Below are 26470 nucleotides of genomic sequence, written 5' to 3'. Positions count from 1 at the left end.
TCTAAAGAGACACACACGCAGAGGGGTTCTATTTTCGGACGAGAAAAAGCATTATGCTACTGTAGCAAAGAGGAATTCCCGTTCGGGTACCTTTACGACGGGGGAATTCCCGTTCAGATACCTCAACAACGCCAACCTTTCGAACGGCGCCGTTCCGCCTCATCTGCAGCTGCTGCTGGAACAGATCCGCCAGCGCCCGCTCGTGAATCAAGTTCTCCTCCTTCCTCGACGACCGACCGATTGCTCCCGGCGCCGGCCTCCACTCTTCGGCGGCGATCTGTCGCAGCGGGAGAGAACGCCGGAGCTTTCAGATCGTTGTCGTCCGAGCTGCTGGAGCTGCAAGATCACGATCCGAGCCGCTGAAGCTGCCAGAGCGAAAGAGCGCCGAAACTGCCACAGCTCCTCAACTGGCTCCCGATCCTCCTTGCTACTGGAGCTGCCAGAGCGCCGGTGCCCGGTCGCCGCCACTCCACCTGCTGCAGCGTCATCCCCTCCTCTCCGATCATCCGCCGCTGATCTAGCATCCACCGATTGAGCAACTGAGATCTGCACGCAGCCGTCCACAGCAGCCTCCGTCAACCTCATCTACGAGAAAACTTCCTCCGGAACGGATGATGCGGTTCTCGTCCTCTATCTCCGATCGAAATTCCTTGTAAGCTTCTTTATCACCTCTTTGTTGTTAATCTCTAGTAGAGAGGTGAGTTCTGTTCGAATTTCTTCTTCTTTTCTTCGTTGGTTGTTTTGCTCGAATCTGATCGATCCTGGTCTCTTATCGGATATTTCGAACTTTGGCCCAAGAAGGAATTTTTGGATGACATGAGCAACCCGCCTGCTTTCATGACTTCCGATTTTCCTCCCATCTCCAACAACTTTGTTAGACCTATGCCTTCTTCCTCCGGTAAGAACCACAATCGGCCGTCGGATGTTCCCTTGAGTTCCAATCTCAAACCCGATTCTGAGAACGGCAAGAGTCATTCCGAGACTCTTGTCAAATCGACGCTGCATGGAATATCTAGCCCTAGCACTGAGGCGAAAAGGAACAAACTCTCTTTTGCGCGAACGGTCCAGCGATCAGTTCCCAAACCAGCAGATGTTTTCGCCCAGGACTACAACGCTCTTCACCCCGTAAACATTGGCAACAAATCTATTCTTCGGATTCCAGAAGCCCTGTATCAAAGTAAACTCAAGGAATTTGAGTTCGCTGTTCACGCCAGGCTTTTGCTGAATAAGGGAGACGCCCCCAGATTTGCTTCTGACATTAAGCAAGAACTCATGGCTTTATGGAAAACCTCGGATGCAATCCGTGTGGTGCCACTTGGAAAAGGTTTCTTTTCAATAATTTTCGCGAATGAATATGAGATTGGTACGGCAAAATCTAGGGCTACTTGGAAATTGAGCAAAGGTATTATTCGAATCAGGGAATGGGTTCCGGATTTTGACCCATACAAAGAATCATCTGCTCTCTCCCAAGTCTGGCTGAGAATCTATTATCTTCCTCACGAATACTGGCATCCGGAAGTGATAATCGGCATCGCCAGATATGTCGGTCTTCCTATTAAACTTGATGGTTTTGCATTTTCTGGGCAAGTGGGTCACTTTGCTCGTGTTCTTGTCGACATGGATGTCTCTAAACCTATTCCCGAAACTCTCACAGTGGATAAGGGAACGCGCTCGTTCGAGGTTGAATTCGTATATGAAAATTTGCCGCATTTTTGTGGCTTTTGCAATCTTGCAGGTCATAACATTGCTCAATGCCGCCGCAAGAAACAGCAGGACAACAACACGGACATCACGAAGCCTACAAGCTCGGATCAACCTCCTCTCAAAACCATTCACAACAAAACTATGGGGAAAGAATGGCAGAAAAATAAAGAGATTCCGATCGGTAATTCTTTCGAAGCTTTACCTCTAGAGCCTTCCGGAGATGAGGACGTCAATCAGGAGCCTCTTATTGAGAAGGAGAGGACTTCCAATATCAGCGCTTCAGAACATATTAATCACACTCCCCCTGAGGAGTTTCGTCAGACAGATGGGGCACAGAATTTGCCCCAGCGTAAAGAAGGATTGTCCGGACCTGATTTGCTTGCAGCTGCGTGCAGACCTGTTCATGATTCGAACATCGTACCACTGATTATACCCGAAGATGATAGTAATAACAAGAGCACTGACACGGGTACTTTTGCTGATAAAGAGGTGGCCTTAGGAAACATGATGAAAGTGCAGATTTTTGAAACAACATTAACACAAAATCAAAAGGCTGATAGTGCTAGTGAAAGGCAAGAACAAGAGACAAACTGTCGAACAGTTTGTGCCATTAGTCGTACTACAAACGAGATGATTGAAGCTGTACCAATCAAACGGGGGCGGGGTAGGCCGCCTAAGCAAACTGTCGAACAGTTGGTGCGCACGGCAACTCCGACTTTGAAAGATCGTCTTCGACACAATCAGGCAGCTAATATTGGGGATCAGGTTGGACAACTTCAGGGGACCACGACGGAGTTTAACTCTTTGGTTAAGGAAGCGGTAGATAAAGGCGTTCAAATTTCAGAGTTCCTCATCTCTCAAACTTCTTCTGCTGCTGGTAAAAGTATGGACACAGCTTCTTCACGGAAATGGGGTGATTTGGTGGATGATGATTATGATCCTCAAGAGGAGGACGATAATATCCACCTTCCTCAATGAACATTCTCTCTTGGAATATTCGTGGTATGACGGACACGGCACGTAACTTGCTTCACAATTACTGTCATGTTCATCATCCTATTATTCTAGGCATTATTGAGCCTAAGACTAACTTTCTGCATATTCCGACCTCATTCTGGAACTCTATCAATTTGACTCCTTTCCATCAAAATGATCGCGCCCCTCATGCTTCCAACATCTGGATTCTCATCGCCAACGGGGTTTCCTGCTCGTTGATTATGTCCACGGAGCAGATGGTTATTTTTGACATCTTGTTTTCTAGCTATTCTTTCAGAGTGGCTATTGTTCACGGAAGTTGTAATTATATCACTCGCAGGATTCTTTGGGATGATATCTCTTCTTGTATGGTCCCTCAAATGGTGATTCTTGGGGACTTTAATGCTGTGCTTGGAGCTCATGAGCGGCGTGGACGCAGGTTTCCCAGCCGTGCTTCCTGTAGAGATTTTCAAGCTTTCATCGATCGCCATACTCTCATTCAAGCTCCCACCTCTGGGCCTTTTTTTACTTGGACGGACAGGCGTAAATTTCCTATGACTACTGAGTCTGTCCTGGACCGCACTCTTTTCTCAGAGGATTTTGCTACGCAATGGCATTCTACTGAGAGCCGGGTGTTGCCTCGTCTTGGCTCTGACCATGCTCCTATTTTGTTTAAATGTTCCACTCCTCCTAATACCTATGGCGCCCGTCCTTTTCGTTTCCTGAACATGTGGAGTTCTCACTCTGATTTTATTCCAATGGTTCAGCGTTCTTGGGCTCCTGTTGTTGACACGAACTGCCCCATGGTGCGTATGATGCACAAGTTGAAGCGTTTGAGGAAAGAGCTCAAAATGTGGAATAAATCCACTTTTGGGAACTTCAACACTTCGCTTGAGGAACTCTATTATAAGCTCTCTTCTCTTCAGGCACATATCGATAATGTTGGATATTCTGAGACGCTCTTTGATCAAGAAGTTGAGCTTGAAGCCTCTATCTCGGTCATGCTCTCTCGGCAAGAGAACCTACTTCGCCAGAAAAGTAGAATTCGATGGCTCCAGGATGGCGATCGAAATACAAAGTTTTATCATAACATGTTGAGAATGAAGCGCGCTAGCCATACTATCAAGCATCTTGAGATTAACGACGTCCTGGTTGAAGATCATAACACTTTGGCGTCTCATGTGGAAAACTTTTATAAATCTCTTTTTGCGGCGGATATCAATCCTGGGGCCGATCTCTCGTGGATTGCTAATTATATCCCCAGTAGCCTCACTTTGGAACATAAATCGGCTTTGGTTACTTGTCCGACTGCGACGGAGATCAAAGCGGTGGTCTTTGCTTTGGACAAAGATAGCGCTCCCGGCCCGGATGGCTTTGGAGGTACTTTTTATCGTTCCGCTTGGGAAATTATTGAGCATGATTTCACTTCCGCCATCAGAAGATTCTTCACTCATCATTATCTCCCTTCGGGTCTCAATTCCAATACTCTGAGCCTTCTTCCCAAGAAAGTTAATGCCAAGGTTATCTCTGACTATCGGCCCATCGTTCTTGGCAATTTCTTTTTCAAAGTTATTTCCAAGATTCTGGCGATCCGACTGAATGCTGCTGCGGCCACCATCGTCTCCAACAACCAATTTGGCTTTATTTTGGGACGTTCTATTCATGAGTGCATCACTCTTGCCTCAGAAGGGGCGAACTGCATGGAGAGATCTTTACACGGCAAAAACATGGCTCTTAAAGTCGACATTCATAAGGCCTTTGATACGCTTAGATGGGATTTTCTTCTGTTCGTGCTTCAACAGTTTGGCTTCCCCAATATTTTCTGCTCTTGGATCAAAACTATTCTCAGCTCGGCTCGCATCTCTATTCGGTTCAATGGTGCTCTCTATGGCTATTTCGAATGCGGTCGGGGAGTGAGACAAGGAGATCCTTTGTCTCCCATTCTTTTTGCCTTGGCGGAAGATGTTCTTAGCCGTATTTTTCTGGATGCTGGTAATCGGGGTTTAATTGCCGGCATGCGTTTCTCGAGATCTTTGAGTTTCCCTTCTCATTTGCTTTACGCTGACGATGTGCTCCTGTTCTGTCAGGCCTCCAAGCGTAATTGCATTATGATTGACTCGATTATTCAGCTCTATGCCACGGTCTCTGGTCAATATTGTAACAAGAATAAGTCTACTCTTTACTTCGGGAAAGGGGTGTCGCCCGGGCGACGTTCTACGCTACAACGGATTTTGAACTTCAACATTGGCTCCATGCCTTTCACATACTTGGGAGTGCCTATTTTCTCGGGTAGACCTTCTTGCGCTAAACTTCGACCTATCTTTGATCGGATTCTTGCACATTTCCCTAGGTGGCAAGGTAGTCAACTCTCTATGGCGGGCAGGCTCTGCTTAGTTTCTTCTGTTATCAACAGTGCTGCGGTTCATAGTATGCTGGTTTATAAATGGCCGGTGAAACTTCTGCAGAATCTTGACAGAGCTTGTAGATCGTTCATCTGGACTGGGAGTACGTTGAAGAAACCTTCTTTTTCTGTGAGTTGGATCAGAGCTCGTGCTCTGAAGGAACATGGCGGCATTGGAGTCAAATCTTTCTCTGACATCAATAATAGTTTCATGTTTCGGCTTGGTTGGTATATTCTGAACATGAACAGCTTCGGCTATCGGCTGCTTCGTCAGAAATATCTCACTCAGACCATGGATTGGGCTTCCCAATGGGCGAGTTCGTCGATTTGGACTGGTGTTAGAAGGACGATTCGGGAGATTGTTTCGGATACCTTCTGCACGATTGGCAATGGAGATACGATTTATTTTTGGAGAGATAATTGGCTCGGGTATCGGCTGATCGACAAACTTCATATTCCGGAGTTCATGACACCCTATTTCTCTCAGAAGATTTCAGACTTCTTCTTTAATAATAAGTGGCACCTCACTTTTAGTTTTATACAGTCTTTCCCGCGCATTTCTCTCGACATCATATCTACCCCCATTCCTGGATTGACGGACGACAGATCCTGGATTCACTCGGGTTTCGGGAACATTACTGCTGCCTCGGCCTTTGCTCACATTCGACCTCAGTTCCCTAAGGTCGACTGGGGATCCTGGATTTGGGCCCCTTTTATCCCTGCTCGACGATCTCTCTTTGTCTGGCGCACTATTGTTGGCAAGCTCCCTACCTTTGATATGAATCGCCTCCTTGGTTTTCAGGGGCCTAACCGCTGCCCTTTATGCTCGGCGGTAGAAGAGACGATGGATCACGTTCTGTTGAACTGCTCCTTCTCGGCTTCTATTTGGGCGGATGTCTTTCGTTGGTTTTTGATTGACCAAACTTTACCGTTGGACGTGGGCAGCATGATTCGCTTCTCTATCCACCAGAATTACAGCAAACAAGTTGGCAATTTGTGGAAAGTTGGGGTGGTCTCTCTCCTCTGGAGTCTCTGGTCTCACCGCAATAACGTCATACACAACAATTTAGCACCTTCGCGCCACCTAATTCTCAAGCAGGTCCGGGTTTTTCTTTGTGAAGCTGCCAACAATTTCGTCCTTGGGACTATGGCCAACTCGGTTACTGATCTTCTCATTCTTAAGAATCTTTCCATCGCTGGACAACCCAGGAAGCCTTTCTCCTTTATTTTCGTTGCTTGGCACCTTCCCCCGCCGTCTTGGATTAAAGTTAATACTGATGGCTCGGTCCGTGAAGGGAGGATTCATGCGGGGGGCGTCTTTAGGAATGCCTTCAACGACGTTCTTGGTTGTTATCATTTTTCAGGCGGCCATGGGGTTGCGTTCGAAGCAGAGCTTTTAGCTATTATTATTGCGATTGAATCTGCACATCGCGCCAAATGGGAGAGAGTTTGGTTTGAGTCGGATTCTTCTTACGTGGTTCAGCTTCTTCAGTCGCTTTCTGAGACGGTTCCTTGGAGATTCAAGCCTCGGTGGCAGCTTGCTCTCTCCAAACTCCATTTTTTCACGTGGCGCATTTCTCACATTTTTCGTGAGGGCAACAGATCGGCGGATTTTTTAGCTTCTCAAGCTTCGGAGGAGGGTTTTTGGCCTCATGCCATTGCTGGTTTAAATGATTTTGTCAAGGAGGATGTTTCTATTCCCTATTTTTCTCGTTTCGCTTGATTTTTTGGTTTTTTTCTCTTCGTTCTGGATCGGTTGTGAGCCGGGAGGCCTAAGGGTAATGGTTCGGCCGGAATCCTTGAGATCTCCTAACTCAGCTCTGTCAACCTTGGTCCTTGACGAGTACTCTTTTTCCTCAGCTATTATGAGGTTTTAACGAGGCTCGGCCCTTAGTCTGCAGCTTTGTGCTTTCAAGGGTTTTTGGTTCTCCATTGTTGTTTCTTTTCTTTTTAATAAAATCTTATTTCAGCATTATTATGTATCATATCATATTACAAAACTATTTATTTTTATTTAGTTTAATATATTTTTTGAATGCATTATATCATATTTATGTGGTCATTTTGTTTAAATACAAATTTTAAAATAAAGTTCCTATGCAATATCCAAATATTTGATTTTGCAGACAAAAACATGATTTATTTTCATAAATAAAATTGGTCAATTTATTAAGTTTAATATTATAATATTGAACAATGATGTTGCATTATTTTAGTTTGGTTTCGATTTTAATAAAAAAATATCTAAAAATTAGTTCTGTCGGCAAGCCGTAAGCATATACATGTCATGCATGTAATTTGAATAAACATGACAACAATTATTTTTCTATGCATCAAAATTTTTGTTTGTGTTATTTTACCGATAAATATTTTTTAAATGATAATTTAATTACTTTAAACGATAATAACTTATTCGTTTCAAATTTATTTTTTTATAATTTTTGTATCAAATTAAAGATCTTGTCATTATTTTTAATTTTAATATTCATAATAAATATTTTTTTATGAATCAAAATTGATGATTTTCAAAAGAGAATTAAAAAAAAATGAAGAGAGAGAAATTTGGATGGGAAAAGGTTAACGTTATAACTCCTCTCTTATATATTACTGCATAAATTTGCTAATGTGATAGGATTTCGGGTAAACCTAAAATGACATGTCGCTGATGTGATATAATTATGGGTATGTGGCACACGTGATATTAAAATTTAAACATAGGGTAATAGTTTGTAAATTACTGAAATTTGATTAAATTTTTATTTTGCACATCAATTTAAAAATCCATTTAATAATTACTATTAATCTTTAGTTTAATCTAATTTTGCTAACGATTTCGAATTTCAGTCAAACAAGAAAATGATTTGTCGCTAACCTAGTTACTATAGCCGTATGGCACAAACTTGACATTAAATTTTATTGTAGTTGTTATTACTAGCATTTGCAACCCGTGCAATGCATGAAAAAATATTTTTAAACCTTCATATTTATATAAATTAATACTTTTTTCGTCCCATCTCCATAGTCCACTTCATTTTTTCACACATATTAAGAAAATGTAATAAATAGTGCTTGAAAAATTCAAATAGTACTTGGAAAATACAAAATATATGTAATTATTCAATTTTGCCCTTATTTATTCTATGTTTGACTATATTTAAATAAGGTTACTTTGGTAAAAAAAATTTAATGCTAATTTAATTTAAAAAGTGGACTATATTGTGGGACATCTAAAAAAAGAATAAGAGACTATGAAGGTGGGACGGAGGGAGTACTAATTTAATTATCATACTTATAAATATAATAAAAAAATAGTTTTAACTGAATATATTTGAATTGAATATTCAAAAAATAAAAAAAGAAATAAGAATTCACAATTATAAAATTTGATATTATAAAATGTAAAAAAAAAGTTAAAAAATAAAAAATACTACTAATAAAAAAGAATTAAAAATATATTTATTCAAAAAAGACGAGAGATGAGAGAATTTTTTTAAATTTTTTAATATTTAAACAAATATAATTTTTACATTTTAAATCAAATATTTACATAAAATATACTCCCTCCGTCTTGTAAAAATAGTCATAGGAGGGAGTTTTACGAGTTTGAATAAAAGTGGTTAAATATGTAAATAGTCTCACCATGTGGTATAATAGGTAAATAAGTTAGAGCATCCACATCGGCTTACTCGATGGGGCTTACTCGAGTAAGCTTCCTATTGAGTAAGCCGATGTGGAGCAAGGGGGGCTCGAGGCTTACTCGTTTAATCGAGTATGACTCAATCGACGAAATATGAGGATCGTGCAGTGCACGCGCCTAATTAAAAAAAAATCAATTTTTTTTAAAGAAACGACTATTTTTAGCCGATTTATTTATTTTTCCTTCATTTCTTCCAATGGCTATATGACCGTTTCTTTAATTTTTTGTCCCCATTTTTCTTCCTATGTAAATCCCCCTCCCCATTTTTTCCATTTCATTCACCCCTTTCACTATTTCTCTCTATTTCTTCTTCATTTCTTTCTCATCTACCAAAAAAATGGTTGAATGGTTCGATGATACTTCTTCGTCTGACGGGGCTGCGCAAAAAATCATGGATATCATCGTCGAGTAAAAAAAGTGGTTGTTCATCTCAATCGGAACCCCAACCCCGTGTTATTAGCAACATGGGGTTCGTTTATCGTGATTATGAGGCTACCCATCTACGTCTTATGCAAGATTACCCGACGTACGGGCCAACATTTTTCTAACGGCATTTTCGAATGCAGAAGGAGCTATTTTCTTGTGCATCGTCGATGTTGTGTAAGGTGTTGATGGTTACTTCCGGATGGGGGTGGATGCTGCGGGCTGGGACTCTCTCACGCCGTTGCAGAAATGCACGGTGGCTATCCGACAATTAGCCACCAGTGTTAGTGCGGATACTTTTGACGAGTATCTGAAAATTGCTGACACGACGGGGCGTCTATGTCTGAAGAAATTCTGCCAAGCTGTCATCTGAGCATACGGTGTCGAGTATCTTCGACGTCCAATGACGGCGGATGTCCGACGACTTCTTCAGATGCACGAGGCGCGACATGGATTTTTCGGGATGCTTAGGAGTCTTGATTGTATGCATTAGACGTGGAAGAATTGTCCAAAGGCGTGGCATGACGCATTTACACACGGTGATCAAGAAGAGCCCACCTTGATCTTAGAGGCCGTTGCATCTCATGATTTGTGAATTTGGCATGCCTTCTTCGGTGTCGCCGGCTCGAACATCGACATTAACGTTTTGAACCAGTTGCCTCTATTCTCCGACGTCTTGGGAGGAACGTCATCGCCGATAATCTTTGAGGTCAACCAGCACTACTAACCAGATGGGCTACTACTTGTGCGATAACATATATCCGGATTGGCCAATGTTCGTGAAGAGTCCACCGGTGCAAGAATCGGCACGAAAGGATGTCGAACGTGCCCTTGAAGTGCTTCAAGCTTGATGGGGAATCATTCGAAGTCTGGCTCAAAATTGGTACATTTACCAATCATGATGACATCTAGAACTCAATTCAAAATCTGCAAAAAAAAAACTTCAATCAATCTGCAATTCAAAAATATGCAAAAATCTGCATTTCTAGAAAAACTTCAATCAATCTGAGAGGGACATGGAGGCAGAGTGAACGAGGAAGAAAGAGGGAGCAGAGGCGACGGCGGCGACCGGCGCTGCATGCACCGCCGCGACTCGCAGCGGCCGCCGTGAACAAGAGATAAAGGGAGATCGAGAGGGGGAGCAGAGAGAGGGCAGTGAGAAAGAGATCTCGAGAGAGAGAGAGAGAAAGAATGGGGTTACCTGAGACAGGGGGCGGCAGTGCGACGGCAATAGCGATGGCGGGACTCACAAAAGGGGCGAAAATTCAAAGAGAAAACGGAGGTAGGAGGGAGAAGAAGAGGCGGCGTGGGTGGAGGCAGCGGAGGAGGGTGGGTGGACGCGAAGTCGCCGCGTCGTCGCCATGGAGGAGGAGAGGCGACGAGGGTGTAGCAGCTGAGAGAGAGAGAGAGAGAGTAATCGGGAGAGACAAAGTTCGAGTGAGAGTGTTTTGTTTGTAATTAAAGTAAGTTTTATTAGGCATTTAATTAGTGCTTTAACTAAGATTAACTATCCCTTATTATTTCCTAAAATAGAAACGAGCCATTATCGGTGGGACAACCCGAAATGGAATACGTGCCATGAATAGCGGGACAGAGGGAGTATGAAGAGTAATCTATTGTGAGGTAGTGTCTATAAATAGAATAAGACTATTTTTATAAGACAGAGGCAATATCAAATTAAAGCTCTTATCGTGATCTTTAATTTGATATATATATATATATATATATATATATATTAAATATTTTATAACTAATCGAAGTTTACAATTTTGCAAAAAAATAAAACAAAAAAAATAAGAAGTTAATGAAAAAGAAAATAAAAAAAAATATAATTTACAAATAAAATTTTAATTTTATTATAATTACAAAATTTCCACTCAATATTCAAATTAATTTTTGAAATTGATTTCAATTTGAAAGTTGACTTTTTAATAGACTAGCATTTGCACTATGTGCAATGCGCGGAATATGTTTTTATATATCTATGTTTATATAAAATTGAAACCAATTCAATTATTATATTTATATAAAAAATTAATTTTAATTGAATATATTTAAATTGAATATTAAAAAAAAATAATTAAGAATTCACAATAATAAAAAATGATATTATAAAAGAGAAAAAGAATAAGTTTAAAAAAATGAAAAAGAAGAATAGAAAAGAATTGAAAAATAGATTTGTTCAAAAAAAGATGAGAGAGGAGAGAGATTTTTTTTTAATTTTTAATATTTAAATAAATAAACTTTTACATTTTAATCAAAATATTGCATAACTATAAAATTACCACTCAATTTTGAAATTGATTTCCAATTGAAAGTTGCCTTTTTAATATATATTACAGATTTTTTTCTCCAATTTAACTTATTTTGTATTCTCACCGATGAGGAGTAAACCCTACATCAGCGCTGAGAATACCTTTTAAAGATTAAACAATTATATTTTTTTATATATAAATAAGTATATCGCCAGAAAACTTGAGAGCAGCATCAACCCACGGAGCGCCTGAGGGCAACGCTGGCTCCTGGAGAAGTTGAGGCCAACGCTGGCTTCCGGAAGATTCAGAGAACAAGGAATCCTACAGAGTTAAGGACAACACTGATACTGGAAGAGGTCAACGTCGATAAAATAATTAGGAGAAAGATTGAAGGCAAGGCCAAGAATGATGGTCAGCGCTGCCATCAATACTGTTACAAGAGATCGAAGCAAGATGAAGTCGCGCCAGCGCTGGCCTGAACCCAATAGCAAATGGCTAATATCCGAAGGATAGCGACACCCGACAAAGGCTGAACAATTAGTTATTATTAGTGCTCTTGATAGACATAGTTAGTTAGATATTAGCATGCAGTGTACGTGAATATTCAGAGAGTTACTGTTTTACCCCTCCTTGTATTAGTTGTATAAATAGAGCATTGTATTAATTTTGTAAGAGAGATTAGATAATATATACAACTTTTTACTTGGAGAGAAAGATTTCTGAAATGTGTTCTTATTTCCCTGTGTTTTAAGTCTTTTATCATCACCAATTTCATTCTGATCACGGTACTCAGGTTAAACTCTATTTTTCCATAATATTTACAAATTTGTTAGATGATGCTTCATTACTCACTTTGTGTTCGAGTATGAGTCGTGAAGACGTGTTCAAATTCTACAAAATGAGATTTAGGGTTTTGTGAGACTGTATCGCTTTGGAAATTTTGTCCCCATATTCTAATCATTTAATTCAGTTTATTACGTACTTCCTCTGTCCCAATTTTTAGTATCCAATTGAAAGTGGAACAAATTTTAATAAAGTAATTGGATATATTATGAGTAGAATAAGTGTCTCACATTTTATGTGAGTGTTAAAATAATTAAAGTGCAGTAAGAGTTCCACCTACTTTTACTAAAAATAAAAATGGATACAAAAATATGAAACATCCAAATATGAAAATATGGATACTAAAAGTTGGGACATCATTTTATTTGTGGGCTTATTTAGGCACCTCAGACTTTCAAGCCTATGAACCAGTAGTAAATTTGGCAGCATTCCAACTCGTTAACAAAATTAGATGAATTTAAAATTTTAGTAATTATTAGATAAATTTTTAAGTTGGTGTGCAAAATTAAAATTTGATCAAAGTTCAAAATTTTATAAACGATATCTTGGTGATTAAAAATGACGTCGTTTTATTTTTCGGCCTATTTGGCCACCTCAGATTTTTTGACGACCATGTCATTATAAAATTTGGTTCGTTAGCAAAATCAGATTAAATCATTAGTGTAGTAGCTATCACACTATATTAAAGTTTATATAATTGTATGTAAAAAACTAGTTTGATGAAATTTTTAGTTCGAATTTAAAAATATTAGAGTATGTATTTACCTATGTTATTGACCTTATTAAATTGAGGTTTATTATAAAGTGAAAAAGAAAAAACATCCCTTGAAAGCACAAGATGCAGACTAAGGGCACAAAACTTAAAAAGCGAAGGAGAACAACTCAAAAAGGAAAGTCAGGATCATTATCCAAATCATCCGACCAACGCCTATGGACGACATTATTCATTGCAATCATACTAGGCCTATTGGTGACGTCAACCACAAACTCCCTCGGCTTGTTACCCATTTCTTCCGCATTCCTGAGACGACTTTTAATACAACCTTCCGGAATTGCATGTATAGGCTCTCGTCCCTTTACCGAACCCTTTGGACGACCACGTCCGCGCTTCTGCTCCGAGAGTAACTGCATCCCCTGATTAACTTGCTCCTCTAACCTAATAATACGACTCGCCATGTCATCCGGAGAAGAAATTGATTTATTATCAAAATCAACTTCCTTAATCGGCGAATTAACCCGCTGGCTCGCTGAATCTTCTGCCCCAACTACCGGTTGTTGCTCTACTACAGATCCACTATTCGTTCCAGAATCCAACTCCAAAGTTCCCTCTACATTCGAGCCCTCCTTATTACTAGTCTTGTCCGTGTGAGGCGATCCATCATTTTCTTCCTCATGTAAAGGCTCTGCTTCATAATTGGAGTCCGCAATGATAGTCTCCTCCACTTCCTCTTCCTCATCCTCATCTAGCGCTTGATATCGGTTAGCATCCCCCGCCAGAGGGAGATCATTTTTCTTAAAAAGTACTATAGACGCTTCTTGAAGATCAGGACCTGATAGAGGTTTAAGAATATCAACTTTGGGCTGCCATGCAGGAGTCGGACCCTCTCCCTTATCAAGATTCTTCACAACCATAGCAGGAGGCTCAGTGATCTTTTGCTTGCTCGTGGCCCTATCAGCTCTCCGGCATTTATCCGTTGAATGACCTGTAAGTTTACAACGCGAGCAAAAAAGGGGCATAGATTCAAAACCAAACTCAATGTAGAACGATCTATCGCCGTCATCAATGTACATCGAGTTGAGAATAGGCAAAGCCATGTCAAGTTCCACCAAAACCCGCGCAAAGTGTCCCACATGACCAGTTGCGGAGGCATTATCAATTCGCATAGGATGACCAAGCACACGACCTATACCAGCAATAATCACCGGAGTCCATAACTCCACAGGAAGATAATATATCCGAACCCATACCTGAGCCAGAGACGACACTTCCTTATACGGATCGAAATACCTAGTCCATTCACGGAAGCGTACGTGGCCGATTGACAGTTGGAGAAAAGAACTCCCCTTAGCTTTCTTTTTCGCTTCCATCGTCAAAAATTTAACAACGAAGAATCCCTTAGCCATGGGCACCAGTTGACAGTCGGTGCATTGCCATATGGTTCGAAGTTCATGAGAGAGGTCGGCGAACGTGCGTGGCTTGTCCCCTTTACGTTGGATAAGTCTACTGATTAGTGCAAATTGAAACTCTTCCAACTTTGTTTGATATTCCGATTTGGGCACTGAGAGGGTGACAACCTCTCATTCTCGCTGTATTTGAAGGCCTCGGAGGCCATACGCTGTAACATCCGGCTTCTTAAGGGATTTTGGTTGGACTTTATTAGCTACTTTGGCAGCGAAAGAAACAGCCGGAGCAGTACCCGGCACCTGCGCTACTGAAGTAACAACAGATGGCAGCGGCTGTATCAAACCAGGGATGGCCTGGTTAGGATCACCGATCAAACTCTGCGCCGGTGAAAAACCCGACGAGCGCTGCCCAACAGCCACTGCGCCGGAAGAATAACCCGGCTTAACGAGAGGCGGGTGCTGAGACGGAACATTGGCAGGGGACTTAGATCGAGACCTGTCAAAATTAGAAGAGACCAGGGGAAGATTCAGGCCCCCCTTGTCACGATGGATTTCCGGCGAACTCGAATCCATCACCGGCAGGAGAACGGTAGTTTAGGACAGCGGCGACAGAGGCGAGCAGCGGCGGCGGCGGCTGCGTGCAGATCGCGGCCGGCCGGAAAAGAGCCCTCGCGGTGGGGAGTCTGGATCGGCAGGCGCGGCGTGCTATCAGCGCCGCCGACCGGATCGAGGTCAGACCGTCAAAAACTCGTGTAAGCAGCAGAACCTTGAGCGCCGGTGGATCGGCAACTGGATGCCTGGAGTCGCGGCGTGCTCTCGGTGTCTGGTCAGGTGCCTGCGAACGGGGAGAGGCGCGACGGCGAGCTGCGGGGTGGCGCAGCTGAAGGAACCAGAGATCTCAAAGGGAGAATGCTCACAGAGCACGTCGAGTGCAGCTGGCGGAGGCTGCTGCCGACGTGCCGTGGTGTGATGCCGGAGGAGGAGGGGCGGGGCGCCTCGGGCGGCGGCTAGCGCGGCTGCGTGCAGATCCCCTTTTTGGCTCCTCCGTATGGGCGCGGCGGAGATCGCACGCCAGTCACTCACGCCTCCTTTCTTTCTCAAAAGTCACGCACGCATGCATGGAGAGAGAAAAAGCATACCTATGTTATTGACCTAATAGCCTGTAAGATATTTTTCAAACAATTTAAGAGATTTTTTGTTATTTTTTTTTTAACATTTTTAAAAAAATCTAGTTGTTTGTAAGTATATCAATAATTTTGAATCTTTCGATGCCTAATTCTTTAAAGATACATCACTTTAAATTGATAAAAAAAAATGTGCTACTAAGTGGACAACGAATATAAGTATATATTATATTTGTAATATTTTAAAATTAGGATTAAAAAGTGGCCATAAAATCAAAATTTGAGCTATAATTTATATAGAATTATCCAAAAGAAGCATGATGTATACATATCGTGTATTAACTACAAAAGGTATATGATTATTGGACATGTAAAACAAGAGGCCCATTATATCCATATATGAGCCTAGACAATTTGGGCCTAGGGTTTAAAGAGTAGTTGTGAAGCCCATTTATGGGCCTACCTTCTACCCTGTCTGTGTAGTAAAGCTCTCTGCAGTCGTCTCTCACTATCAACATACTCTCTGTCAACCGCCATCTCCATCCTTATCTCTACGGCGGCGGCGCCACCAACGTAAACGAACACGCCCAATTTTAGATCACTCTATAACAAAAATCAAGAGAAACACTCAGAACAAATTCTCTTGTTTGGACCGAAAAGCAAATAACTTTGGAGTGTATCAAAGATTTCGTTCCGTCCGTTGCTGAACGTGTTTCTTTTACGGGTAATTCTATTCACAGCTCCCATTTTACTCAATATAGCCTCACATTTAATAAAATAATAAAAGTAATATAAATTTTACTAGTTTACCCCTACGATCCTCAGATTCAATTCCTAAATCATTTAATCTCTCTTTAAAATTATCGTCGATTTTCGTAGCCCCGTTTTGCTTGAACTCACAACAGTCAAAGAGAAGTAGAACAACATATTTCTCAGCCATACTTTATCACTCCAAGAAACTTTCTTTTACCCACATCAATCTTAGATTCTTTTTGCCAACACTCTAAAGTAGCACTATCTTTAATAACATCCAACTGTCGCAATTATTCACACAATGCGCTACACGTTATGTTGCGGCTCGAAGATCCCTCCTTGCTGCGGCGGCAGATGTGACGCTCAAGTTTAAAAAAAAAATTACGGCCTCAACTCTACAAGTTGTTTGATTCTTTTGTCGAACATCGTGTGATGGCTAAGGAAAAGTAATAAAAGATATATATGAAATTGATATGGTTTTCAATTGCCATCTGCCTTCGTGCATATCAATTCACTCAAATAGCCAAATTAGTATTAGTAGTGATGCTTGGAAGCCCAATGTGGAATACATGAATGATGCTAATTAAAGCTACTTTATTTGGAAAAATAGGCTATGATCGACCCTTTGCATGTTTGATCAGACCATTGGTGGTGATTTAGACCATTGTTGTTTGGCCAAGGCAAGAAAGGGGATCAGTGAGAAGGGTTTCTGTGTGAATCGAGTATAATGAGAGAGGCGATCGGCAGTGGTCGGCTTGATAGACAGCAGAGCCGCAGCTATGACGATTCTTCATCGTTAACCGTCTGACCGAGGGAACGAGGGAGACCGGTGAGAGAGCAGTAAGAGAAGGGAGAGACGGCAATGACTAAGTCACCCACCGAATGTTCGACAAAGAATAAGCGACGGCGATAAAGAAGAGATGAATTATTAGATAGCGTTCATTTTGGGGGTTATGACTACGGAATAAGATGGTAAATTTATAATAATTTATTATTATTATTATTATTTTAACTAGGGGCTATCTTCTTTATAATACCAATTAGGCCTTAGCCTACGTGACATTTCTTTATAATACCATTAGGCCTTAGCCTACGTGGCATGCTTAGAATTGCTCCATTTCAAAAACGTACCATATATATTCTTCATTATTTATTAATTAATTAACTATTACATTCCATATAAAGATTCATTAATCTTAATAAATATAATTAATTGTAGATATATATATATATATATAATATTAACATTACATATAATCTAAGTTATAAATTTTATTATTTATTTTATCTCGATAAAAAATAGATTTACATGTCTGAAAAGAAAAAAAATTATAATTTATATACGATAAATGATTTTAATTAAATGTTAGTAATTAGATGTATATTTTTCAATAATAATAATAATAATAATAATAACTATAACTATAAATAAATTATGAAATTAGTAATGCATAAATAAAGAATTTAGATAAAGAACAATAAATGATGTGATGTTAAAATATAGTATTTGAAATCTTTAATCCTCTATCAAATTTATAATAATCTCAATCGGATGAAGAATTCATATAAATCACCTCATTCACATTGATTTTTTTTTTAAAATAAGATTTCACCAAAATAAATCCTATACATGAAGAAGCTCTTGCTCTCTTTAATTAGCGGTATGATTGCGATTAATAGAATTCGAATTGCTTTGTCAATTCAATTTGACCAAATTTATTTAATTAAATACATAATTTAATTAATTTAATTTTTAAAAATAAATTGGTGTGATTAAGTAAATTATTTATTCAATTTCATTTAGTTACAAAATAATACATTTGTATATATTTCTAAAAATAAAATTTGGATATACATTGATTTTTATGAAAATTTATCAATCAAATTACTAAATAAATTAATACAATTTGAATCTCGAATCAAGTTTCTTAAGCTTCACATGAGATTATTTTCAGAACTTAGAGCATCCACAGTGGGGGTGATTTGAAAGCTTACTTGATAGAAGGGGGATCACAATGAGTAAAGAGGTCACAGGCTTGATCTTTTTAGTTTTGATTTTTGTATTTTTCATTTAAATTATTTGCACAAATTTAAATAACACAATTTACTTCAAATTTAAATTTCATTAATTACATAAATCTTAAAAATTTAAAAACATATCCTAAAATAACTATTCCGGCTCCGGTTGGAAGTACATTTGAGCAATCAATTGTTTGTGCAACTCGATCTCATTGATGATCTCCTGCGCTACCCCGTCGGAAGAAGATGACAAAGTATCATCGAACCCTTCGGTCATTTTTTAAAGGTAAAGAATGAAAATGTAATAGAGAAAGAGGGAAAGGTTAAATGTGTGAATGAAGTGGAGGAGTGAGGGAAATAAAAAAAAAATATAAAGAGAGAGAGAGAGATAGAGAAAACGGCTAGAAAGCCGTTGGGATTCTTGGGAATCAAAAGGAGAAGAAAAAAAAATTGAAAATCTGCCATAGTCGTTTGAATTTTCAAATTTTGATTTTTTTAAATAGGCGCGTGTGTAACACGCGCCAATTCTTAAAGCTATCAGGGCATACCCGATCTATCGGGTCTCCCTCAAGTAAGGAAGAGTTGCAGTGGGGTACTCGATCTCCCACTTACTCGAGTAGGTGGGATCGAGTACCCCACTGTGGGTGCTCTTAGTTATGGTCTTTCAAACTTTATATGAGATAATGTTCATGAGTCAATTTTTTTCTTTCAAATTTTAAACGGGGTGGTGCTCGAAACTCATTTATGATATTTCAAACTCCACAATAAAATAATGCACAAACATTTGTCAAGATTTTTCAAGTTGCATACAATATATATGTTTAGAAGTAGTTATGATCCTACAAGTTTAAGATGATAATGATCTTTAAAGTTGCACACGATAAAATTAGTTGTGGTCATTAAAAGTTCAAATGAGATGATACTCACAAGTTAAATTTGTTATTTCAAACTTCAAATGAGATGATTCTCGAAACCCAATTATAATATTTGAAGCTAATAATGCATAAAATTTTGTCAAAATTTTTTCAACTTCCATAAAAAATGATGTTTACAAGTTAGTTATGATGTTGGAAGCTCCAAATCATACAATCTACAAGTCAACTTTGAGTTTTAAACCTCCAAATAGTGGTGTTAAAAAAATTGACGCATAAAAACTCAATTTTTGTATTTTAAGGTTTACATGAGATGATGCTCAAAAGTCTGGTGTTCAAACGTTAGATATCGTCTTTCAGGCGTTAGATGATGATATGATCCTACATAGTTTAGACGAGATGATGCTCAGATGAAGAAAATCTTCAATCTTATATCGACCTTTTTCAAAACATTATTAAATAAAAATTTATATAAAAATAATATTTATTATTCTAACAAAAAGTTAACATTTAATCAAAGAATATGGTTCAAATTAATATAATTTCAATTATATTATCTCAAATTAAATAAATTTAAAATTAATTTATATATAAATAATTTTTTATATAAAAATAATATCATATAATTTAAATAATAATATAAAATAATTACTCGTCGAATTTCCACGGTTACACACTTAGTAATAACTAATAAGTAAAATAGAGGTTACAAATAGAATTACCTTTTTTAACAGCGCTTTAACCTGTTTCGGGTAAGACACTTACTTCCCCCAATTTTTTCTCTGATCAAAATGATTACTTTCAAGCCCAAATTTAATTAAGTTCAATAATTAATTTGAAGCCCAAAATTATAAAATACCACAAAAGAAAGAATCCCTAATCGCTGTCTTCTTCACGCTCATTACTCAGAACCGCCGCGCCAAGCTTCTTCTTTACTTATTTCTCCTGGTAAGGCTTCTTCTTCTTCTTCTTCATTACGGTATTTCTCTTCACTTTTTTTCTTTCTAAAATACACAAAGATTTGGAGTTCCATTGGAGCAAATTGCTTACTGCATTATGCGTTTTGCAGTACCGTTGGAGTTGGTCTTGGAGATAAACAGCTGAAGTTAGCTTTTCCGCATCGTTTCGTCAGTTCCAATACGCCGAGTACAAGGTCAGCTGCAATTCGTGGTTAGTTATATCTGAATTTGTGTGAATTTATATTTTTTTGTTCGTGATTGAATACTGTGAGGAGGTGAGCTACTGTATGGAAAGTTTGTTAACTGAGCGGGGAATTTATACCAGGAACTGCGGGAAATCATGGCGGAGAAGGGGAAATCTAGGGGTGACATCACGCATCGTCGAAGGAGAGAGGGGGGAGAGGTTAGGAGCAAAAAGAGGAAGAATTTGAGCTCGAATGGTAAGCATAAGGAGGAGAAAGGCAGTGAGAAGAAGCGCCGGAGTGGACCTCGGCTGCCGAATGCTTTGAAGAAGGAGCTCGAGCATCTTAATCCGACCCTCAATGGAGAGGCTTCGGATGGCGATGAAGAGATTGATTCCGATGGTGCAGTTGGCAATGACGTTTATGAATATGAAGAAGGTGTTGCGGAAGAGGAGTCCACGAGGAATAGGCGGTACGATCCTGTTGAAAACTATGAGTTTGAGCTTCCTGAAGACTTTGAGGTCTCTCTCTCTATCTATATGCATGAATAGACAAACACATCAAAATTCGCACCATGCTAAAGTATTTGTATTTCAATTATAGGATTGGAAGGTTGCATCTGATGGAGAAGAGGATGATGATGAGAATGAAGATCCAGGAAGACATGCTCGAATGTTGGAGGAGATTACTGGACTTCCTGCTGATGCTTTTGGAGGTATTTTTCTCTTGCAATTCTCCTTGTAGAATTCATCGAGGTTCCTGTAGTTTTGATATCATAACATGATGTATGTTGAGCAACTGATTTAGTTTGGCTCTAGAATATTTTGGTCGATATTGATACTGATGTCCTTGGTTTTGGATTTATTTTTCCTGAACTCACAAAAATTTGCTTCCCTAATCTAATCCCAGGTAAAAAGAAAAAGGATTTAATCATATCCGAGGCATATCCAGAGTCTGAGTATAATCCCAGTGGTGATATTCTTGATGGGGATGGCCGTATTAGCATTAACGACCTTCTAGACCCATTACATGGCAAGTCTGGCTCCAGCAAACTCATGAAGGACTTCCAGCGGATGAGGACGAAATCTGGTCCTACTCTGGAACCGGTGTCCAAGACCGTTCAAGAGATGATTGAGCGGAAGACTGCCTATGAACTATCTAAGAAGGATATTACCAGGTGGGAACCTTTGGTCAAGAGGAACAGAGAGGCACCTACGTTGTTTTTTGGTGAGGATAAGGACATTGGATATTCAACTATAGGAGCAATTGCTTCTGAATTTAAACCAAGAACTGATTTTGAGAAGAAAATGGCTTCGTTGGTCAACCAAAGTGAAGTTGTTGAAGCTCACAAAAAAGATGGTGCCAGGCTTCTCGAACTGAACGAGGTATCATGGCTATATAATCCATAACAATCATGTGTTCGCATCCCTGATCCTCTAGAAATTTTCTTTTCATGTTTTATCCTAGCAAAAGAAGCATAAAATTTTATTAAGCAATGCAACAAATTTCTTAATGGTATATTGCAGATATCCATTGAAGATGTAAAGGAAAGGCAGGAACGGCTTGCAAAAATGCGTGATCTTCTTTTCCGTCATGAATTGAAGGCAAAACGAGTTAAAAAGATAAAGTCCAAAACGTATCACCGGCTGATGAAGAAAGATAAGGCAAAGTCAGCAGAAGCTTCAATTCGAATGGACCCAGAAGCTGCCAAGGAACATGCCATGAAGATAGAGTTCAAAAGGGCTGAGGTAACTTTTCGTATCTTCATATTGGCTTTGACAGCTGATTTTTTTTTTGGATTCCTTGGCATTTGTTTTTCCTGTTCCCAGTGGTGTCATAATTCTTGATTTGAAGAAACTTTTTGTGTGTCAAAACCATTACTTAATGCCTTGATTCATGCAGGAACGTATGACCTTGAAGCATAAAAACAGCTCTCGATGGGCTAGGCGGATCTTAAAACGTGGTTTAGACGCCCAAGATGATGCTACCAAAGCAGCCTTTAGTGAGCAACTTAGTCAACATGCTGCCTTGACAAGAAAAATAAATTCTATCAAAGAAAGCAGTGGTAGTGATGATAGCAGCGACAGTGATGACAGTGATGACATGTCAGCTGGTTCCGACCAGGAAGTTGCGGAAAAATTGATCAAGAAGGCTAAGGAGAAGACACTTCAAGTCCTAGAAGGGAATGATGAATTACCTACATCGGGAGTGCTTTCTTTACCTTTCATGGTAATCTTGGTGCATCTTTCATATCTTCAGTTGACCTCTTAAAATCTCCTGAAACATTGGGTCAATTCTTACCAGAATAACTGCCCTCATCTGGTAATGTAGTTGTTGAAGCATAGTCCTTTGCCTTATATTTTCACAGGTGCGAGGGCTGAAAAAGAGAAAAGAGGCTGCTGATGAAGAAGCAAAACTTGCTCTTGAAGAGTATGAGTCATCTTTGAAGCAGTTGGGTGATACAAGTAAGTCGGGAAGCTCAGACAAGGATGGCAAGGATGCCCCAGGTGGTAGGAGGGTGTTTGGTGCTCCTGAAAAGGTGGTTAGTGTAACAAGAAAGAAGGAAAAAGTGAATAACTACTATGGTAATAGTGATAGTGAAAGTGATGCTGAGGCCACAGAGGATAATACTCAACATGATCAAACTGGAAAATCTCTAAAAGAGATGGATATTGACCCTAGTTTACTTCGGGAAGAATTTGGTTTTAGTCACGATTCAGTATTTAAGGTGAATATATTTGTTCTCTTCGTCTTCATCAATTTATGTATTCTTTCTTGTTTATTTGATAGAACATAGTTTATTGCAAATCTTCAGTTCGGTCAAATGCTCAAGTAATTATTTTGTGGAACAAGCTATTGAAAAATTAGGCAAACTAGTTTATCATTATGATAACTTGTGTAAACCTGAGTCTCTAGGCAAACTAAAATCAATCATTAAGATTTAACAATGTTACTGAATATGTTTTTTTTAGAAGAGATGTTACTGAATATGTTGGTTTAAGAGAAGATGACATATGGCCTGAAAGTCACATTTCTATGAAATGCATTGTCATCCATGTTAGATCAGGTAACCCAATTTTGTTGTAAACACTCTATGTCTCTAGGTTCCAGCCTTTGTATCTGACTCTAGAAATGATCCTCATCTGATTCCTTTTATTTAGGTTTGCCTGTAATTCAAGCTACTAGGATATTTCCCCCTAAATACTTCTTTTTAGTATGTGATGTTTGTGTTTGATTCTAGAAATGTCCCTTTTCTAATCAATTTTTTTCTTACATGCAACTATAGCAGAGCTCGGGAGATGCTGAAGATCCTGAGCCTAAGACAACTTATGAGGTTGCTTATCTATCTTCTGATTCCTGGAAAAAGGTTAGTTCTGTCTCGCTCTGGCTTCTAACTCATGTAAATGCTTGTTAGAGAACCGACTCATTAAATGAAAATCAATGGTGTGGTGATAAATAGGTAAGACAATCATCAGATGCTGTTACAGGGACTGAAGACAACCGAATTGTTCGCAAGCCTGGCATTGTAGCACAAACAGCAGAGGATCTGGAATCTGAGGTATTTTGTTTGAAGATGTAATTGATCTTCTTATTGTGTCAAGTAACGGATTAGTAACTAACTGTCCTTAAAAAAATTGTTAGCAGGACAACGATGAAGATTCTGATACAGATAGTGGAGGGGAAATGGTTGATGGAATTTTATCTTCAGGCCACAAGTCTACTTATGAACTTCCATCTCAAGCAGAACTGATACAACGGGCTTTTGCTGGTGATGATGTAGAAGAAGATTTTCTGAAACAAAAAGAGGCCGTCTTGGATGAGGAAAATCCAGAACCAGAAAAGCCCGTATTACTTCCCGGCTGGGGTCAGTGGACCGGTGTACAAAAAAAGAGAGGTTTACCTTCTTGGATGTTGAAAGAGCATGAGGCTGCAAAACAGAAAAGGTCCGAATCTCTGAAGAAGAGGAAGGATGCACATCTTAATAATGTCATCATCTCAGAGAAGCTTGGTAAAAAGGTTAGCCTATCTATCTTTTGTCATTTTCTTAATTGTTCCAACGGGTTATACGTCTTTGTGAAGCAATCTCTATGTTTAGGTCAGACTATTGTAAAAAGTCCATATTTTGTTTCAGAGTTGTAGCTAGTGCACAAAATGATGATATTTTTTATCCTCTTTTTTGTGATTGAATTACAAATAAGGTGGAACCGTTGAAAGAATTTCTTGTGTGTTATATGTTGTATCTGATTTCGTTCATGGGATCGATTATCTGAACAAGATGTTTTAAACCTCATCAATCGAGTTGCTTCCTTGCAAGGAAATGCATCGAGAAGTTCCAACTATCCTCATTCAGTTGGTGGTAGAAAACATCTTGACTGATTACCATTTTGTCCTCGTAGGCTGAAAAACTCCACACGAAGACACTACCTTATCCTTACACATCAAAGGAAGTTTTCGAACAAAGCATCCGGATGCCAATCGGACCTGAATTCAACCCGGCAACTGCCATTGGAGCCCTCAACCGCCCGGAGGTACTATTCACTGCATTACATTACATTTCGTCCACGCCATACCTTGATCTTGAGATTGAAGATTCATTTTTTGTGCTATTTATGGACAGGTGGTGAAGAAAGCCGGTGTCATAATCAAACCAATTGAATATGAGGATGTGAGCGTCCACGAGAGAGGCGAAAGCCACAAGCGCAACACTCAGAAACAACGCAAAGGTAACGACAAAAATCGTTCAAAGAAAAAGATTACTGTTTAAGTATAGTAGCAAAATTTTGGCAATAATTATTGTTGTATATTTTTATTTATTTTAATTTATTGGTTGGTCTGTAGTGTTTTAGTTGAACCAAATTTTGTAGACATCTGCATCCATTTTTGGCCTTATGAAATGTTTCATATTTCTTGTCACATCTAAAGAAGCCACATTGTGTTTCAGTCACTCATTGAGTGTTCCATGAATTTCCAAAATATTTCATTACATGGCCTACAATATTGTTCTTGCATGTCACAAAAATAATATTTGAAAATATGTTATGAAATTTCATAAAACAATGTAAATATGACGCTGGATCAATCAAAAGCCGTAAAATTAAGGGTCAATCATGTTATGTGACTAACATTCGACATTTTTCAAAATATATCGCCAACTAGCGTTTTCTATTAAAAAATCTTCAACCCCTCAACTTTTGAAACGTTCAATCGATGAGTCAAGTGACATCATTATACAAGAAGATCCACCCAATCCAGCATTTACATGATCGAATTAAGGGCACCTATAGCCTAGAGCCCCCAAAGAGGCTCTTTAAGAGTTTTTTTTTTTTTTTTTTTTTTTTTTTTTTTTTTTTTTTTCACAATAACGCTCTCTACAACCGTCACTAAATTCGGATTTTTAAATTTATTTATTTTATTTTATTTTATTTTATTTTTATTTTTATTTTTAATTAAATTAAACATGGAATTTAACAACATAAATTTCATTAAAATTAAAATTTAACACTCATCAATTAAAAAATTAAATTAAAAATAATATTATACCTTAATTGAAATTAAAATAACATTAAAATAAAAATAAATCCTACAATAATAAAAATTAAAGTTCTTGACGACGTCAAATTTGTGCAACCATACTAAGGTGAAACTCCAACTCGGTGAGATTCATTTGTGACGTATCTTCACCCATGATGATGGAGTCGGTGAGGTCTCATTGAGTTTGGGAGAAAACATTCATGACTTTGATCATATTTTCCACGGCAATGACTACTCTTTGTTGCTCGTCCAACGACTCTTCATTTTTATTTCATTTTCTCTTGTCTCTTTTTGCCGCATTTTGACCTTGGGGCCTCGTTGTGATACTCGGCTCGCTAGAAGATGTCATGGGGAGACTGTCAGATCCCTTCGAACATTTGGAGGAGTGAATATCCGAGCCGATAGAAGCGAATCTTTGAGATTCGCAGAGCACACGCCAAGCGTGGGGATATTTGAACTGACCGATCGACTACTTTAACAAAGCTTAGAGTAGCCTCGGCGCACAAGGTGCATATGGGTGTCGTCTCTGCCGGAGTATAGTCACCTTGTTGCTTCGTCGTTGTCGTCATGGACGGTATCTCGACCACATCGTCTTCCCCCCCCAAAA

General features: G+C 39.1%; 1 protein-coding gene across 8 annotated transcripts; it reads left to right on the top strand.

Annotated features, from left to right (window-relative positions):
• Positions 1–20001: 20001 nt before the first annotated feature.
• LOC131010239 (uncharacterized) lies at positions 20002–25241 on the top strand. Of its 8 annotated transcripts, none has more exons than XM_057937674.1 (13): positions 20002–20138; positions 20260–20343; positions 20475–20852; positions 20935–21046; positions 21241–21716; positions 21858–22079; positions 22234–22560; positions 22700–23059; positions 23621–23698; positions 23792–23890; positions 23977–24348; positions 24729–24860; positions 24950–25241. In XM_057937674.1, the coding sequence occupies exons 3-13, from the start codon at positions 20490–20492 to the stop codon at positions 25094–25096; spliced, it is 2688 nt and encodes an 895-aa protein (XP_057793657.1). In that variant the 5' UTR covers positions 20002–20138; positions 20260–20343; positions 20475–20489; the 3' UTR covers positions 25097–25241. The 8 variants fall into 8 exon arrangements, with proteins under 8 accessions (XP_057793657.1, XP_057793654.1, XP_057793653.1 ...); XM_057937671.1 differs by having other exon boundaries at positions 23974–24348; XM_057937670.1 differs by having other exon boundaries at positions 23618–23698.
• Positions 25242–26470: the final 1229 nt, after the last annotated feature.

This window comes from Salvia miltiorrhiza, chromosome 2, assembly GCF_028751815.1.
Source record: "Salvia miltiorrhiza cultivar Shanhuang (shh) chromosome 2, IMPLAD_Smil_shh, whole genome shotgun sequence".
Lineage (NCBI taxonomy): Eukaryota > Viridiplantae > Streptophyta > Magnoliopsida > Lamiales > Lamiaceae > Salvia > Salvia miltiorrhiza.
This window is presented reverse-complemented; position numbering and strand designations above follow the sequence as displayed.